The sequence below is a fragment of the Chiloscyllium plagiosum genome, unplaced genomic scaffold (genome assembly GCF_037043375.1).
Source record: "Chiloscyllium plagiosum isolate Xiang-an unplaced genomic scaffold, Cpla_swu_hap1 HiC_scaffold_6, whole genome shotgun sequence".
Taxonomy (NCBI): Eukaryota; Metazoa; Chordata; class Chondrichthyes; order Orectolobiformes; family Hemiscylliidae; genus Chiloscyllium; species Chiloscyllium plagiosum.
In genome coordinates, this window is record NW_028270144.1 from 118,487,228 (window position 1) to 118,506,826 (window position 19,599).

General features: G+C 42.9%; 1 protein-coding gene across 2 annotated transcripts in view; it reads right to left on the minus strand.

Annotated features, from left to right (window-relative positions):
- mxra5a (matrix-remodelling associated 5a) overlaps positions 1–19,599 on the minus strand; it is a 61,554-nt gene that overhangs the window by 14,165 nt on the left and 27,790 nt on the right. Inside the window, exons 3-5 of one of the 2 annotated variants that reach the window (XM_043692722.2) lie at positions 15,709–15,838; positions 11,314–11,704; positions 1,847–6,676 (exon numbers count right to left, since the gene is read on the minus strand). In XM_043692722.2, coding sequence (XP_043548657.2) covers positions 1,847–6,676; positions 11,314–11,704; positions 15,709–15,838 — 5,351 coding nt within the window. Of the gene's footprint in view, positions 1–1,846; positions 6,677–11,313; positions 11,705–15,708; positions 15,839–19,599 lie in introns of those variants that run through there. The other variant, XM_087988398.1, reaches the window with a different exon arrangement.

A 19,599-nucleotide genomic window follows, 5' to 3' on the forward strand; every position in this document is an offset into this window, starting at 1 on the left:
GTCTCAGCGGTACATGTTCTACACAAACCTACATTTACCAAATTTTCAGAATGGCCCTACAGTTCCCTGGAAGGAAAGACTGACCTCCGGGACCCTACTTTCTGGGTTGTATGAGGAAAATCATAGAATCCCTCTAGTGCAGATTGGGGCCATTCAGCCCATTAAATCTGCACCAATCCTCCCACCTTGTCACAATAATATACCATGGCCAACCCACCTAACCTGCACAACCCTGGACACTGCAGGGCAATTTAACATGCTCAATCCACCTAACCTGCGTATCTTTGGACTATGGGAGAAAACCCACAGGGATGATGTGTAAAAGCCACACAGGCAGTCACCAGCCTGAATCTGGATCTCTGGCATGTTGAAACAGCAGTGCTAGCCACTGAGCCCCGGTGCCACCCAGAGAATGGGAGAATGGGGTAATTGGGAGAATATGATAAATAATAGCTCTTGGGTGCATTTCGATTTGCTAGCTCCAAAATTATTGAAGATGCAATTGAAGGCTGATAGTCAGCCACACAATTGAGGAAGGAAGGAAGGATCCCCTAGCTTTCACATGGGAATCTGGTGCACCACAAATATGGCCGTCTTAGCTAACTAATGACAACTGATACCCAGACTTCAGGGGTCAAGTTATGAGGAGAGATTATACAAATTAGGCCTGTTTTCTCTGGAATTTAGAAGTTTAAGGGTGATCTGAAAAAAGTATTCAAGATATTAATAGAAAAAGACAGGGTGGATAAAAATAAACAATTTCCATTGCTTGGGAATTCTAGAGCTAGGGAGCATTGTCTACATGTTAAGATCAGACCATTCAGGAGAAATATAGTATTAGGAAGCACTTTTAGACACAAAGGTTTGGAACTCTCTTCCACAGATGGCAATAATTGTTAATTTTAAATTTGAGATAGATAAACCAATTTGTTAAGCCAAGGTATTAAGGGATATGGGCCAAAGGCAGGTATATGGAGTTAGGTGGCAGATCAGCCGTGAGTGGTGGAACAGTTTTCAGGGCTGAATGGCCTCCTCCTGTTCCTATGCACTGTGTGGGAATGGGGCAATTGGCTGCAGGAGGTCACGTGATGACACCCAGGAATATGTCTGACTCCAGAATTGATAACCCCATACTGAATTAAGGTGACATTTGTACTGATGGAATGTGAGATTGTATTGAGCAAATGCCTTGATTAGAGTCATGGAGATGTACAGCACAGAAACAGACCCTTCAGTCCAACTTGTCCATGTCGATCAGATATTGGAAAATAATCTCATCCCATTTACCAGCATTTGGTCCATATCCCTCTAAACCCTCCTATCCAGATGCCCATTAATTGTTGTAACCTACCAGCCTCCATCACTTCCTCTAGCAGCTCACTCTATACATGCACCACCCTCTGCGTGAAAACGTTTCCCCTTAGGTCCCTTTAAATTTTTCCCCTTTCACCCTAAACCCACACAATAGATTTGTAACTTGACACCAGGTATTGCTGAATAATTGCCCATTTTAGAGACATCAAGATTTTACCTCCTATTGATAACAGACTTAATTTTTTTTGAAGTTCACTGACTACAAGGATGTACAGTAATAAAAGCCAAATACTGCAGATGCTGAAAATCTGAAATAAAAACAGGAAATGTTGGAGACACTCTTCCATGTGTGGCAGCATCCATAGCGAGAGAAACAGAGTTAATGTTTTGAATCCAGTTTGATTCATCTTCAGTCATACTGACTCAAAACATTAACCCCATTTCTCTCTCCACAGATGCTGGTTTGCCTGCTCCATTTCTCCAGCATGCTCAGATTTCACTTAACGCTGTACTGTCATTATGAGTCTCTTACCTGTTGACACTTTTGTCCAAAATATAAAAGGCTTGGGCTCCCCAACTGCATCACAAGGAAGATAAGCGTCCATCTCTGCTTTCACTGAAACTGTCATAGGGTGCCTTGGTATTATTTTCGGCTTCCGCTTTATTATCCTGAAATTGGGAGATGGTTGTACAGCAATGGACAAGTTCCCATCGAACTTTGAAAGGACTGGGGTGTGATGGAGCCATTTGCTCCATGAGGTGTTTCTGAACCTTTCAGCAATGCTAGTTGTGTTGGGTATAGTTGTAGGTGTTCTCATGGACATGCTTCTATTGGGTATAGATTCTGTCGGTTTCTCTTTAGTAAATTGAATTGGAATCTCTACACGATGACGCCATTGGTAACCTTGATTTGCGGTAGGTGTTTGAACGATGGGATGTCCTAATGCTGTTTTTGATTTGTTGTCTGAATCAGCACCTACCCTCTCCATTGGCTTGTTAATCATCCTTGAACTACTTTGGAAAGGGGTTCTTGATGTTGACTGGATGAAAGATTCATCGGGTTTTGTTACATTTTCCACTGTTCTAGGTGGGAATGTTGTCAACTCAGGATCACCAGTAACTCCTGACCATTCTCCATTTGTCAAATTATGGGACCTAGCCCTTGCTGCAGGTGTCAGCAGCTTTGGTGTTGCTCCTGCCAAGATATCATTGGGAGATTTAAGCCTAGAGCCTTGTTTTGGAATGGAAATTAAGCTGGGATTTGAATCTGGCTTCCACTTATGCCTTGAAATCCAAGTTAAGTTGTTTGATCCTTGCATGTATGTCATTTTAAGTTGTTGCCTGCCCTGTGTAGTTCCTGCACGTTGTCTTAAAGGGTCTCCATCTGGTTTATTATTACTTTCATCTGTTCTGTTGATTTCCAGTGGAATTTCTCCCATTCCAGCAGTTTTCTGAGTGGGCAAGATACCTCGTGAAGAAATAGTTGGAGGAAGAATTTCATTGTGCACTTTAACTGTGACTTGAGAAGGCAAAGGAGGATCCGCTCTTAAGTTTATAATGGTCGGTTGGGCTTCTGGCACAACATTAACTGTTGCTTTTCTGTACACGGGAACATTCAAGTCATAAAATTGTGAAGGATTTCTAGTGTCAGGTGAAGAAGATAGATTTGGTGTAAAGTCACTTCCAGTTTTTTGAAATGTGGGAATTTTCTGAGACATTTCAACCACTGGTAGTTTAGTCTCAGTTTCTAAAAATGTGCCGGTTGGTACTTTCAGCTCAGTGTTTGACTTTGGAGTTTTCCTGGATCCCTGTGCGTTAGCAGTGATCGTCGTTAACACTCCAAGGTAATCCATTGTAGGTTTTGATGTCAAAGTAACTGTTGTAGAAATTGGAAGGACTGCCGTCGGGACTATTGGATTTAAGATGACATCTGATGATTTTGTGGTGTCATGGACTCCACTTAACTTCCCAGATCCAACTGGAACAACAGAAGCTAAGGCTTTTGTGGTTGATACAGGTTTATTACTTGATGCCGCAGCATTGAATTGAGAAGCAGTGTCGGGAGGTTTTCCAAATGTATTGGATATCGGAGGTGATACGGTTGTAGTGTCAAGTTTTGTAGCATTGCGCAACCTATAATCCCTTTGAAGATGCAACGGTTTTGTGGGGTCGGCTAAAGATTCAAGAATGGTTGGGTCCATCTCAGGGGGTTTTGAGGAAGTGGTTTTTGTAGTATCAAGTATTGTCTGTGTTGTTGAAGTTAATGATTTTGGTTGATTTGGCTCCGGAGTGCTAGGTGCTCCTGAAGGGTTAGTTTGATGTGGGGATTTGACAATGGTTAAGAGATTCACTGATTTTCGTGTTGGTTCCCTTGTTGTCAGTTGTTCTAAAGCAGGCAAATTGAATTTACCATAAGCTAACTTTGAATCTGGATCCTTCTCTAACCTAGAGTTGACTTTCATATGGCCATTTTCAGAATGATTCATTTCTCTTGGAATGGCTTTCCCACTTGGCCAAGTGCTTGATGTCATATTTACGTGAGTAGATTTTGTTTCTTTGGCCCTGGTTATTGGATATAAATGTTGTCTTTGCCTGTACCTGTTAGGCCGATATCTCCTTCTGCCAGGCAATCTTCGCTTTGGATAGTTTTGAGAAGTGGTAGAGGTGTTTTTGCTTTGACTAGCCCTTGCACTGGCATTCACGGTGGCAGTTGGCTTTGCTATGGTAATGGGTACTTTGGTTTTCATGGTAGTTGCTTTGTCTGTAGTGGTGGGAGGAATGGTAGCAGTGGCTGTGATGACAGCTAGTTTGGTTGTGGTATTAGGGACCGTGGTTGTAATGGTAGTTACTTTTACAGTGGGGGCCAATTTGGCAGTAGTTCCAGCATTTGTGGAGGAGGTGAAGGCTCTGGTGATCATTGAAGTTGCTTTGGTTGTGGTTAAAGTGGTAACTGTTTGACTTGTTAAGGTCACGTCTCTGATGTGAAACATGCTGGCATTATCTCTGTTTGAGTTTATATCTGCAATAGCCATTAAGGAGTCCTTCCCAGCAAGTCTCTTCGCTGGATCTGTAACTGCTTCAGTAATCCAAGGTTCTGCTAACCCCTCGAGTGTATGTGTTTCTGGAGCCTGAGTGTTGCTTTCTATGACAGATACATCATCATCTTCTGGATACTCCTGTCTTGGCTGCATCCCAATCACTACCGCTGTTGACTGAATACTGCCCTGTTCCAATGCTGCTGTTGTGGTTATCAACATTTCCCAAATGTCTGACTCATTCCCCGGCTTTGAAAGAAACTTGGCTACAGTGTCAGACTCAGTGGTGGTTTCCAGAACATGACCAGTTGCATTAAATGTTTGGTTTCTCGGGGAATCAGTACCACCTCTCGGTGCAAGATTTTCCTGCTGTCTACGAACGAACATTTCGTTCAGGGTGGTGTTCTCTGACATAATGTAGTCTTTTGCTATTGCACTCTGACGCGAGCTTACTTGTATCAACTGGTCCTCCGAAAAATTCATTTCACTGTTTCCTGATGATTCCTCAAGACCTGACTCCTCTTCTGAGACTTGTTCGAAATTTCCCGGGCGATTCACTGCCAAGGGATTTCTTTTGGTTTCTTTTGCAGCTGGCGAGATGGTGGTCGATTTGTCGATTCGGAGCAAAGGCTTTTCCGTTACTTTAGGAGCAGTCTTTGCCCTCACCTTTGCCAGGATGTCTGCCCACTTTAGCGGATCGATCTTCTTATTGGACATACTGACCCTCCTGCGTGAATCCCACCGCCTCCTGCCATCGAAGGTTGGCTTCCCCCTCCCCCGCTGTGAGCCCTGCCTTAGTTTGATGCTCCGGCTGGATTCGGCTCTGGAACGGTCATGCGTCTCATCAGCATGGAGTTGTTTACGTCCAGCCAGAATTCTGCCAGTGTATTTGTTGTAGGTTACCTGTTTCTGACTTTCATATGCTGTGTCTCTACCTGAACCATCCTGTTCCTCAGCCTTTGAACCACCATTCCTGAAAAAGAGATTGAGAATTGACATTCTATTGTCTTTCTTCCCCTTTCTAATGGTTTGGCCATGCAACTTTTTAATGACTGCCACATTAACAGTCAGTGAATCGACTCCATACGTGTTGACGGCGAGACACCTGTAGTGACCACTATTACTAACATGGCTAGTTTGGATGACTAGAGTTCCATTTTCCGTTACAGATCCACTCGTAGTGTTTGCTAAGGCACTGAGGACATTGTTATTTGGCAGGATCCAACTCAGTTGGGCATTTGGTACTGCAGTGGCACTGCAGGGCAGAGAGATAGTATCCCCCGAATGTACAGTGATGCCATTTTCTTCAACTTGGCTTGGATGTACTCTTGTGGGTTGCACGACAACTCGGTAGGTCATTGTATCCATATCATCTTTTACTGATGCAATACATTGATATAAACCTGAATCACCATACCCCACTGCCTTCACTATTAACTTGCCAGCTTTTGAAACAGAAACACGGTTGTCTTCACTGGTGTATGAGGCTTCCCTTTGGGTACCATTTGGAAATGTCCATTTTATAGATGGACTCCCTGAGGCAATGATTGGACAGTATAACTGCAGCATAGTCCCAGTAACTAAAACATGCTGCCTCTTCAGCCCACCATCATCTTTGATTAATACCCAGCTATTCTCTCTCTTTGGGCTGTCATTGATTTGAAAGCTTTGAGACAAGTGCATTGAGAACAGAAGGATAACATGGTCTGTAGTTGTTTGCCTTCTGTCAAGTTGGATATTGATGTGCTCTTGCATTAACCATGAGGGCTTCGTCATAATATTCGCTCTAACACCAGTGTAATAGTAAGCTTGGTCATCAATGACTTGCTTATATCGATAGCTTGAGTTGGGTTCCTTGGACAACATTAAATCTCTTTCTAATTTTGCAGGTGTTTCACTGTAATAGGCAATAAGTTTCCACAGCCTTTCCATCCTTTGTTGATCCATATAGCACATCAGGGTTGCTGAAAGGGTCATATTAATGGCGACTTGCTGCTGATTTAGACGCTGCCATTGAATCTTCGTGCCATTCCTCATCCTGTTGGATTGACAGACCAAGTGGTTGTGGTTTCCTTGCTGGTCCGTTAAGTTCAAAGTCATGCTGCCAAATGGATTTTGATAGTTTCGACGTGATACATCTTCACCTTCATCGTCCCATTCAGTGTTGTTGTTGTTCTTCAATGGGGATATGATTGTGGGCTTCTTACAAGTGAGGGCATTAGGATCCAAATTGAAAAGCTCTTTTCTGCTGAATTGCTTGGGTTCGGAGCACAGTGAGCACATTCGGCCTCCTGGATACGTTCTGTCCTTTTTACATTTCATAACACCTGTGAATAGGAAGAAAAGACCCTTCACTATATTTGACAAAAGGGAAAGTGGAGAGGACAAATTCCTAAATTATTTTTTAAGGGCAAAGGTCATTTTTCTTTACTTCTGCAAAAAAGACCCTGAGCTTCCAGTTGCCTGCCACGTCAACCCCCCACCCTGTTCCCTGGCCAACATCTTGATCTCAGGCTTGCTGCAGTGCTCCAGCAAAGCTCAGTGTAAGCTGGAAGAATGGCACCTCATTTTCCGCTTGGGGACTCAGCAGCCTTCTGGACTCAACATCAAGTTCAATAACTTTAGGGCTTCATCTCACCCAAGTCCTTATCCCAACCCTCACAATCCAGGCCTTGTTGTCACATAAACTGCTATTGCACACAAACCATTGTTAGCCACTAACAGTCCCCATTAATGGCTATTCACCCTCCTAGCCAGACCATTATCCACTACTTTCTCCATCCAACTGTTCATCTCTCTCCTTACTCTCTATCTCCACCTGCCATTTACTCCTTATCGCCTCCCCCCACCCTACCTTCTGCACATAAACCAAACATTTTCCTAGCTACCATTAGTTCTGAGGAAGGGTCATTCGACCGGAAACGCTAACTCTGATTTCTCTCCACAGGTGTTGCGAGACCTGCTGAGCTTTTTCAGCAATTTCTGTTTTTTTGTGTCTGATTTACAGCATCCACAATTCTTTCAGTTATCTTTTTTTTCGATCAGTTCCTACTTTTCTTCCTTCTGTTCCGAGTGCGCAGAAAGCTGCAAGACTCCAGTCTCACAGACATCTGACCCGTATTGTACATCTCCAAAGAGATGCCCCCAGGACAGGGGGCTGGAATTTTGCCATGAACAGTGAAATCTCTCTGTCCAGGCCTAAACTGGACTGAAACAAGTGTGACTGGACAGTGGGATTCTCAAGGGAATTTTACAGGCAGTGGCTAATTAAGAGGTGCATCCACTCTGAGGCAGCATTGAAAGGTACAAACAGAGAAAATAGGAGCAGGAGTAGGGTATTCAGTGCTTCAGGCCTGCGGCATCACTCAATATGATCATGATTGATCATTCAACTTATTCCCCTGTTCTCACTTTCTCCCCATTGATCCATTTAGCCTCAACCATTTTCTGAACCAGAGAATCCCACAGGCTCACCACTCTCTGGGTGAAGACATTTCTCCTCATCTCAGTCCTAAGTGGCCTACCCTGTATTGTTAGACTGTGACTCTGGTTTCTGGACTCTCCAGTCATTGCAAACATCCTTCCTTCCTTTACCCAGTCCAGTCCTGTCAGGAAACTTCTGTCTCAAAGTCCCTGGGCCAGGCAGGCAGTGGCGCTGTGAGAAAAGCAAGGGCTACCTGGCATTCTCTCCTTGGACCATGAGACATCCAAAAAGAAAAGCCCCATGCCTTGTCTAGGGAAACCCAGGTAGCTGGCCTTGGCGATCTTCTCATGTGGAGGGCGGCCTGTCACAACGCCAGCAAAATTCTAGAGGTGGCAGGTTGGGGCAGGGGAATATGGTGTCTAATTGGTCAGCAACCTCCCTTTGGTGGCTGGTTATACTTCTGCCACTCCCACTACCAGGACTATCCCATGGCAGAGGGAAGACTGCTTGCACTTACCTCTCAACACTTCCTACGTTTTGTGAGCCCTCCCACCTCCTGATCTGTGCAGTGTTTGGGAGAGGTGGACAGGAGAAGATTATTCAGCCCCTCACGTTTGTCTATTCCATTTGACCTGAAAGCTAGCTCTATCCATAAACCTTTACTCCATATCCTTTCATACACTTCACCGACGAAAATCTATCAATCTCACGTTCAAAATTCCCAGATTTTTCATGTTTTGTACAAACATGTCCTTCCTTGCTTCATCCTGGGCAGTCTCATTCTAATTTAACATTACAAGCCTCTAAGTTATACACTCCACCACCATACTAACACCACTCCCCTAATTAGTTGCTCATTAGTCCTGAACATAGCAATGAAATGAGATTGCGATTCAGACACTTGCAATGGAACTTCCTCTTTCTTGCATGTTGCAAGAGAAATGCAGAAAAGGGCGATAATGGGGCGAAGTGGCCCTGGAGAGATGTTTGCTCCCTTCTCACCATCTCAGCAATTGGTTTCTCTGGAAGAATTTCTGCTGAGGACAACTTTCTCAACCTGTCACTAATTAAAATCCTTAAAAGGTCAACTTCCAGTCATTTAAAGGCCTCAACTCACCTTCCCCTGATGACCAGCCTTGCAAGAGTTGAGAAAGATGGCTGTATTTCCAACTGGGAAACTAGGGTAACTGGCCTTCAAATTCTCTAACTCCCTAGCTCTAACTAGAGCTATAGGTGATGAGTAGATTAGATTAGATTAGATTAGATTAGATTACTTACAGTGTGGAAACAGGCCCTTCGGCCCAACAAGTCCACACCGCCCCGCCGAAGCGCAACCCACCCATACCCCTACATTTACCCCTTAGCTAACACTACGGGCAATTTAGCATGGCCAATTCACCTGACCTGCACATCTTTGGACTGTGGGAGGAAACCGGAGCACCCGGAGGAAACCCACGCAGACACAGGGAGAACGTGCAAACTCCACACAGTCAGTCGCCTGAGGCGGGAATTGAACCCGGGTCTCTGACTTTGTGAGGCAGCAGTGCTAACCACTGTGCCACCGTGCCGCCCACAAAGTAAGGGCTTTTGAAAGCCACCTCTCCTGCCCTTGCCTCCGACATCTCTTGACACCTCTCCAAAACAACACTTCACTTTGTGGTTAGAAGGAAAAGAACCTGAAAATTTCACTGTGAGAGGTAGGCCTTGACTGACACCATTAGGAGTAGACACTGCTAGTCTCTGTCAAACTAGGACACCAGTGTAGAGATCTGTGATTGGCTGGAAACTCACCCTTGCTTGCCTGTTAGGTCTTCATGAGCCTGTGGTGAGGTGATGGCCTACTGACATTATTGACAGGCTGATAATCCAGAGAACCAGGTAATGATCTGGGGACCCAGGTTCAAATTCTGACTGTGGCAGGTGTTGGAATTTGCATTTAATGAATAAGTGAATTGTCCAATGATAACTGTGGTGCCAATATCACTCTCCAACTTCAAATAATATTGATCTTGCTTTATGCACCTCCTGTGCAGTGTAACCTGTATGCCTCACTCTGTCTAAGCACTCCACACTCTGTATATCCTTACTATGATTTGCCTGTACTGCTTGCAAACAAAGCTTTTCACTGTACTTAGGTACACGTGACAATAAATCAAATTAAATCAATTGTTGTGAAAACCTGTCAAATTTTGTTTAGAGAAGAAACTCTTTGGTCCTTTCTGACATGTGACTCCTACATGGTTGACTGCCCTGTGGGCAATAAGGAATGGGCAATAAATACTGGTCAATGGCAGTGATGCCACTGTGAATGAATAAACAACGGTGTGCTCACCCCTCACCCTTTGTGTTGCTGGATTGTGATTACTTTTTAGGGTAGTATTTGGACTTTGTTTGATACTCTTGGTCATGATAAGACGAGTTCAGGATACTCAGGTCAAGCAATCGTTGTTTGACGGTGGGATATTTCCCAGCATGCACCTCGACTGGGGAAATGGATCACCTGACATGTTAGCAGAGGGCATTAGACACAGTTTTTTAAATATGTGGTTTCCTTAGGAGTGTCTGATCGACTGGAATTAAGAGCCTGGGGGTGAATGTTCCACACATTGAGGACTGCCAGCCAACCAGAGACTGGCTGGCTGGCAGCACCATTGAGGAGGTGGTGGCTGTTGCCAGAACAGCACCCTGTGAGCAGGGATTTTAAGTGAGTTGTGGGCAGTATTTGTGAGGGAGGGGGTGTGTTAGCACCCCCATTTGGGGGTGACTCAGCCCAACGTGTAGTCCCTCAATCGGGCTCTGATTGCCTTAGTCCTTGTCACAGAGAGCTGTGGAGAGGTAAAGTCCTTGAGTGCATTTACTGCTGAGACAGACAGATCCTTAATCAGTCAGGGAATCAAGGATTACAAGGAAAGGGCAGGAAATTGGAGATGAGGAGTGTCGGATCAGCCATGAGCAGACTCGAGAGGCTGAATGGTCTACTCCTGTTCCTATTTCTTATGGTCTTATGAGAAAAGACATGACATTCTGATATTCCTACCCCTCCCACACAATGGGCTGCCTCCACATATTGATCTATTGGACATAGCACATGGCACCTGCAGCTGGGTTAATTCCGGCCATGGGGTACTGAGGCCCATTATTGATTCTTAAGTGGCCACCTAAAAGTCTCATTTGGTGACAATGACAGCTGACCATGGACCTACACCTTAACTCCATTGTAGTGGCATTGAGAAGGTGGTTGGTCTGTGTATACCACAGACCCACCTCCTAAAGTGTCCGTCACTCCAGCCTCACCGTGCCCCGGATAGAAATGTCCCTCATTTGACTGCAAATTTAAACTATTGCAAATGAAAACTTCTTGCAATTTGACGGTTGGTGTATTTGGGAGAAAAATCAAACAAGGGTAATTCACAACAACACACTTCATCCAGGATTGGAAGTGAAAGTTTCTCCCATTCCAGCACTGCCGATTCTCACCTTGGTGAGCATGAAAGAAGCAATAAGTTCTACATTCCCACTTGGTGTAAAGTCACTGATTACCTCTAGCCTCTTTCTGCCAGTCCAGGAGCCATCTTAACCTGCAGTCACATGACCACGGATTCCCATGGAGGTAGACGCTTTCCAGTTTGGACATTGAATGGAATATGTCTTTGGGTAGTGTTGGAATGAGATTTTCAGAGAGGTAGAGGTGCTTTATTGATGAAAATGTAAAATGTTGTAGAAACGAGAAGGTGACAAAGGTGCGTGGATGGATTTGCCTCAACAGGTTGGCTTCGAGATGGATGAGCTTCAGAGAGGTCAGTCCGTGGAAAGCACCAGGTTGAATGAACTCAATCTTATTATGGTCTAAGTGCAAGCGTACTAAATTCACCAGTCCCTGAAATGTCTGCTCTTTTATGGAACTCAGTTTATTGTAGCTTATTTTAAGTACCTGAAAAAGAAAGATAATTAGGTTCAATAATAAGGAACAATTCATAAAAAACACTAAATTGGTTCAGTATGCAGAAGGATTTATACCAAAGCATAACATTAATGAGAAGCACATGCATAACATTCTCAGACCTTTGGGGTGGCTGTTCCTGTGATGACCACACAGAGATTTACTGGACTTTAATGGATCATGTTGGGAGGTTTGAGGGGTTAAAGGAGACAGAGGAAGGAAATATTAGAGAGAAAAGACTACCACACTAATAGGGATCTGGAAAAGGTTAACCACAAGGAGCTAACTAAACAGAATGCAGGGATCAAGTGAAAACCATTCATCTGTCTAAAACATGAGAACATAAGGAATGGCAGAATGAGTAGGCAATCAGCCTGCTCCACCATTTAATACACTCATGGCTCATCTCATCTCAGCTATTTTCCTGCCTGCTCTCCACAACCCTTCAACCCCCCTCCGCCATTACTAATTAAACATCTGTCTCAAATGTCCCTTCTCAAATTTACTCAATGCATCAGACACACTGGGGTAATGAATTCCATCAAAATTCATGATTCTTTGAGAGAAGTTATTTCTCCTCATCTCTGTTTTAAATCTGCTACCCCTTATCCTAAAACTATGACCAAGTAAAACTTGAGATTATCCCACAAGAAGAAACATCTATTCACGGGTCACCGTTAAAACATGTTTCTCTATTGTATTCCATTTCCTAGATTCCAAAGGATTCCCCAGTGGTTAGAGAGTAGAACATATAATCTTGCTATTCAAGAAAAGAGGAAGAAAGAAAATAGAAAACTAAAGGTCACTTAGTCTAATATCAGAACCTAACATCTAATAGAGTAGGATCATTTTTATTAGGTCTGTGGTAACACAATACTATTAATGCAGATATGGCTGGACAGAGTCAATAAAAAGGGTTGGCGCAATGAGGATTTATGACAAAGAACAAGTCTGTTGGAGGTTTTTTTTGAGTTTGAAGCTAGTAAGGTCAATGAATGAAAACCATTAAGTGCAATGTGTTCAGATTTTCAAAAGAATTTGACAAGGTGCCACACAAGGCGGTTATGTACAAAGTTGGGGATTGTGAGATGAGACGTAACATTTTAATTTGGTTTCAAATTGGTTAATGAACAGAAAACCAAAGATTGAGAATAAATGAATCATTTCCACATTATACTTATTGACCCACATCAAGGTCCTGATCAATGAATTCCTTAATTTTAAAATGCTCACCCCTGTTTCTATGCATCTCCACTCCCTTGTCCCTCCCATTTTCTCTAATCTCTTCCAATCCTTCAGTCCTCCGAGACATCACCATTCCTCTAATTCTGGTTGTATCCTTGAGGAAAGGAAACTGCCATCCTTACCTGAACTGGCCAACATGTGATATCAGACCAATAGAAATGTGGTTGACTCTTTGAGCAACTAGGGTTGGGTAATAAATGCTGGCCTAGCCAGTGATGCTCTTGCCCCGTGTCTTAATTTTAAAAAAAATTCCCAATTATAAGTTGCTCCACCATTGACAATCTTGTTATCATCTGTTTAGGTCACAAGCTGCAGATATTTCCTCTGCATTTATCTGCCTCTAAACCACTTTACTCCTTAACGATGTTTATTGAACCTACATCTTTGAAAAAGCTTTTGTGTATCTGACCTAATATCTTCTTTTGTGACTCAATGTCATCCATTGTTTTAGCCTGTTTCTCTGGAGCACATTGCCATACTGCATTATTTTTAAGGAGCTATATACACTAAACAAATTTTTATTGTTGGCAGGCCAGTGGGGTATCCTAAGTATCAGTGCTTAGGCCTCAGCTATTTGCGATCTATTACAATGTTGGAGATGAAGCGACAAAGTGCAACCCTCTAACGTGAAAGGAAAATTCTGCAGATGCTGAAGGTCTGGAATAAAAGCAGAAAATACTCAACAGGCAGTGTCTGTACTGAAAGAAACTAAGGTAATGTTTCAGGTCACCCAGGAGAGAAGGGAAGAGGAAAATTGGCGCTAACTAAAGAGACTACGCATGGAAGCAAAGAAAAAAGGGATAGAGAAAGCAACTCTCTTGGATATGAAAGTTTCAGTGTACCAATGTAGACACAGCTATTTCAAGCTTCTCTCTTCAATCCAACTTTGGGACATCTTTTAAAGATTAGGAATGATGGCAATTTAGTTGAAAAGGAATATTGCACAAAATACGGAGGCTTGGGATTGAGGGTGATTTGGCTGTTTGGATCAGAAATTGGCTAGCTGAAAGAAGACAGAGGATAGTGATTGATGGAAAGTGTTCATCCTGGAGTTCAGTTGCGAATGGTGTACCACAAGGTTTTGGGGCCACTGCTGTTTGCCATTTTTATAAATTACCTGGATGAGGGTGCAGAAGGATGGGTTAGTAAATTTGCAGATGACACTAAGGTCGGTGGAGTTGTGGATAGTACGGAAGGATGCTGCAGGTTACAGAGGGACATAGATAAGCTGCAGAGCTGAGCTAAGAGGTGGCAAATGGAGTTTAATATGAAAATGTGCGAGGTTATTCACTTTAGAAGGAGCAACAGGAATATAGAGTACTGAGCAAAAGGTAAGATTCTTAATAGTGTGGATGAGCCAAAAGATCTCAGTGTCCATGTGCATAGATCCCTGAAAGTTGCCACCTAGATTGATAAGGCTGTTAAGAAGACAAATGGTGTGTTGGTTTTTATTAGTAGAGGGATTGAGTTTCGGAGCCATGAGGTCATGGTACAACTGTACAAAACTCTGGTGCAGCCACACTTGGAGTATTGCATGTAGTTATGGTCACTGCATTATAGGAAGGATATGGAAACTTTGGAAAGAGTTCAGAGAGGATTAACTAGGACGTTGCTTGATATGGAGGGAAAGTCTTATGAGAAAAGGCTGAAAGACTTGAGGATGTTTTAGTTAGAGAGAAGAAGGTTGAGAGGTGACTTAATTGAGACATACAAGATAATCAAAGGATTAGATAGGGTGGACAGTGAGAGTTTTTTTCCTCGAATAGTGATGGCTAGCACTTGGGGACATAGCTTTAAACTGATGAGTGATAGATATAGAACAAATGTCAGAGGTAGGTTCTTTATTCAGAGAGTAGTAGGGGTTGTAGAATGCCCTACCTGCAACAGTAATAGTCTCACCAGCTTTAAGGGCATTTAAATGGTCATTGGATTAACTTATGAATGAAAATGGAATAGTTCAGGTTGGATAGGCTTCAGGTTGGTTTCACAGGTCGGCGCAACTTCATGGGCCAAAGGGCTGTACTACGCTGTAATGTTCTATGTTCTATGTTCCAGGAATCATCAAGCAAATAGCCACAGTCATAGAGTCATACAGCATGGTCCAACTCATCCATGCCAACCATGTTTCTCAAACTAAATTAATCCCATTTGCCAGCATTTGGCTCCTATCTCTCTAAACCTTTCCTATTCATTTACCTGTCGAAATGTCTTTTAAATGTTTTATCTGTACCTGTATGTACCACTTGCTCTAGCTGTTCATTCCACACATGAAACACTCGCTGTATGAAAAAGTTATCCCTCAGGTCCCTTTTAAATATTTCTCCTCTCACCTTAAAAACATGCCCCCGAGTTTCTGAACTTCCTTACCCAAGGGAAAAGACCTTTGCTATTCACCTTTTCTATGCCTTTCATGATTTGAGAAGCCTCTATAGGGTCACCCCTCAACTGCCTGAGCTAGGGAATTAAATTCCCAGCCTATCCAGACTCTCCTTATAACTCAAACCCTGCAGTCACAAGTATGTTGATTAAAAATCTCTGGCATAACTTTGTAAACAACCAGCATCTAGACCATCAACCCAATTTCTAAGAGCGAAGAATATGTGACTGAATGGCTGGTCTTCACTCAAACATCTTTTGAAGTCTTATGCGGTCCAAAATTTATTTTTGGCATTAATCCTTGCAGAGAAAACAAACCACAAGTTCGACGTTAAATGCATGTTATAATTTAAGCACCTATTTCCAGGTACTACCTGCAATGAGTGCAAATGTTTAAAAGTTCCATCATTAAGCCTCTGGATGTCATTCCCATGCAACATCAGAAGCTGCAACTTTTCCAGCCCACGAAACGAAGTGTTGCTCACAGATTGGATATTGTTAAAGCTGCAAGAAAATGGAAGACGCAGATCATTCTCCAGCACCTTGGTCAAAATAAAGATAAAAGTGACCCAGCAAATGTCCAAACTTAGGCACTGCACTTACCACAGAGGCTTTTCAGATGTTGGGTTATCTCAGAGTCTACTAATCTTTATCTTAGATTTTTTTAGATTTAGATTTTATTTTCATGTGTACTCAAGTACGTGACACAAGACAGCAGTGAAAAGTGTACAATGTCGCCACACATGGCACCATCTTAAGTACAAATTCTTGGTTGTTAAAGTAGAAAAATAAAGAAATAAGTTAAACCTGTAATGTTTATCTTAGATGGCAAAATCAAGTGTTGTTAGAAAATAAATGGTTGCATTTTCTGGCTTCAGGACAGATAAAAGTGGAATCGTTTTGGATTCTTGTAATGTAAAAAATGCTGCTGCCAATGCTCACACTGCAGTGACCATACACAGAAACATACAGACAGATAAATGAGGAGTGGACATAAATCATTCATCCCCGCAAATTTGCTCTGACATTGAATAAGATAATAAATGATCTATTTTCATTTCAACTTCCATTTTCCCCCAATACACTTTGATTCCTAAAACTCACTCTACCTTAAAAATATTCAATGACTCCGCCTCTGCTACCTTCTGAGACTGAGAGTTGCAAAGTCACACAGATCTCTGAGAAAAGAAATCCTCCTAGTTTCTGTCTTAATAAGATGACTGTTAATTTTTAAAACGCATCCCCTAGTTCTGCTAACAGAAAGTGCCTTACTGATGTTGACTGAGGGATAAATGTTGGCCAACAGGCCAGGACATTCCTTGCACTCTGTGGACTCCTTGAAATGATCTTTTACATCCATCTCATCCCTCTAGAAAGACAGCATCACTGACAGAGCAGCACTTCTTCAGTGGTGGGAGTGTCAGACTCAGCTTTGCGCTCAAGCACCTGGACTAAGGCTTAAAACCTTCAACTTTCTAACTCAGAGGAAAGAGATAGCAACTACGCTGTGGCTGTAACAATACCAGAATCAGAAAGTATGGCGCTGAAAAAGCACAACAGGTCAGGCAGAATCCGAGGAGAAGGAGAGTCAACATTTTGGGCATAAGCTCTTTATTCCTAATGAAGGGTTTATGCCCAAAACGTTGACTCTCCTGCTCCTCAGATGCTGCCTGATCTGCTTTGCTTTTCCAGTGCCACACTTTTCGACTCTGACTCTCCAGCATCCGCAATCCTCACTTTCTCCTATCACTATACCAGTCAATCGATGATTTATTGGCGGGAATTTTAACCACTGAAAAAAGCTGGGGGAGTGCTGTTGTTGGGTGGGTCATCAGAAGTTAAAATCCTTCACCTCAAAAACAATGCACTCTTGTTTTGATGGAAGAAAGGCTATTCCCAAGGAGTTGGGATTCTCATCGACAATGAAGAAATAGTGAGAAAAGGTTAATGTGTAATTTTTGGGATAGAATATCCCATGGGTTGCTTGGGGATCCTTGCATTTCCTGATAACGACATCAACGATCCAGATCTTAGCATGCGTGGGGCAATTCCATAATTGGCGGATATCATAAAACCAGGACGAATTATAAGTTGTGAGAGCAGTGAGGAACATTAAAAGGACACTGACAAGTTGGTGGGGTCAGCAGATAAGTGGCAGATGAAGTTCAATGTCGAAGAGTGTAGTTTATACACTTTGGTATAAAGAACATAGAATATAGAACAGCACAGCACAGGAACAGGCCCAATGGTCCACGCTGTCTGTGCCAACTATGATATCAAATCTTTGCATCCTCTTTACTCAAGGGAGAGGTCTCAGGGGGCTAGAGAATATCCAACATTATTCTTTTGTTTAAGGAGGGCACTGGGGATAATCCAGAAAATTGCAGGCCTGTGAGCCATCCATTATTGGGAAGGAAATTATTGGACAAGTTTCTTAGGGATAAGATTTACTCACATTTGGAAATATATGGATTTATTAGAGATAGGCAACAAGGCTTTGTGTGGGGAAGGTCATGTTTCACAAGCTTGATTGCGGAATACAGGGTTAACGGTAGGGTTCTTAGTGAGGTGGAGGAACAGAGGGATCTTGGGGTCTATGTTCATAGATCTTTGAAAGTTGCCACTCAGGTGGATAGAGCTTGTAAGAAGGCCTATGGTGTATTAGCGTTCATTAGCAGAGGGATTGAATTCAAGAGTCGTGAAGTGATGTTGCAACTGTACAGGACTTTGGTTAGGCCACATTTGGAGTACTGTGTGCAGTTCTGGTCACCTCACTTTAGGAAAGATGTGGAAGCTTTGGAGAGGGTGCAGAGAAGACTTACCAGGATGTTGCTTGGAATGGAGAATAGGTCGTACGAGGATAGGTTGAGAGTGCTAGGCCTTTTCTCGTTGGAACGGTGAAGGATGAGGGGTGACTTGATAGAGGTTTATAAGATGATCAGAGGAATAGATAGAATAGACAGTCAGAAATTTTTTCCCCGGGTGCAACAGAGTGTTACAAGGGGACATAAATTTAAGGTGAAGGGTGGAAGGTATAGGGGAGATGTCAGGGGTGGGTTCTTTACCCAGAGAGTGGTGGGGGCATGGAATGCGCTGCTTGTGGGAGTGGTAGAGTCAGAATCTTTGGTGACCTTTAAGCGACAATTGGATAGGTACATGGATGGGTGCTTAAGCTAGGACAAATGTTCGGCACAACATCGTGGGCCGAAGGGCCTGTTCTGTGCTGTATTGTTCTATGTTCTATGTTCTATGATTAAGTTTTTGAAGTGACAAAGCTGATTGATGAAGGCGGAGCAGTAGATATTGTCTGTATGAACTTTATGAAGACCTTTGACAAACTCCCTCATGGCAGACTGATACAAATTGTGAAGTCACATGGGATCTGCAGTGAGCTGGCAAAATGGATACAGAACTGGCTAAGCATTGAAGACAGAGAGTAGTAGTGAATGGGTGTTTTTCTGATCATAGATCTGTGACCAGTAGTGTTCAGCAGCAATCAGTGCTGGGACTCCTGTTGTTTAATATATGTAAATGATTTGGAGGAGATTGTCAGTGAGCTGGTTAGTAAGTTTGCAGGTGTTCAAAGATTGGGTGAACTGTGTATAGTGAGGAGGGTTGCCAAAGGATACAGCAGGAGACTTGAGCGAAGAAATGGCAGATGGAGTTTAATCCAGACAATCAGAAGATGGTGTGTTTTGGAAGATCTAGTGCAAGAGGGAAGTATACAGTAAATGGTAGAACCCTTCGTAGCATCATCAAACAGAAGGATCTAGGTGTATAAGTCCACAGTTCCCTGAAAGTGGCAACCCAAGTGGATAAAGTGGTCAAGAAGGCATGTGGCATGCTGGCCTTTATTGATTGGGACATGGAATATGAAACTTAGCAAGTCAACAGCTGTCTAGAACATCTGCTGTATAGAACTTTAGTTAGGCCACATTTAGAATATCGTGTAAGGTTCTGGTCATCATATTACTGAAAGATGTTAAGATTTTGGAAAGGGTAAAGGAATGATTTACAGGATGTTGCCTGGCTTGGAGGGTATTGATTATGAAAAGAAATTGTATAAACTCGGTTTGTTTTCACTTGAACGCCAAAAGATTAAGGGGGCTACCTGATAGAACCGTGTAAAGTTATGACAGGCATAGATAGAATGGATAGCCGGAGTCTTTTCCCAAATAGAAATGTCAATTGTTAGGGGGGCATAGGTTTAAGGAAAAGGGGGGTGGGGGTAGTCTAAAAGAGATGTGAGAGGCAGGTTTTTTACA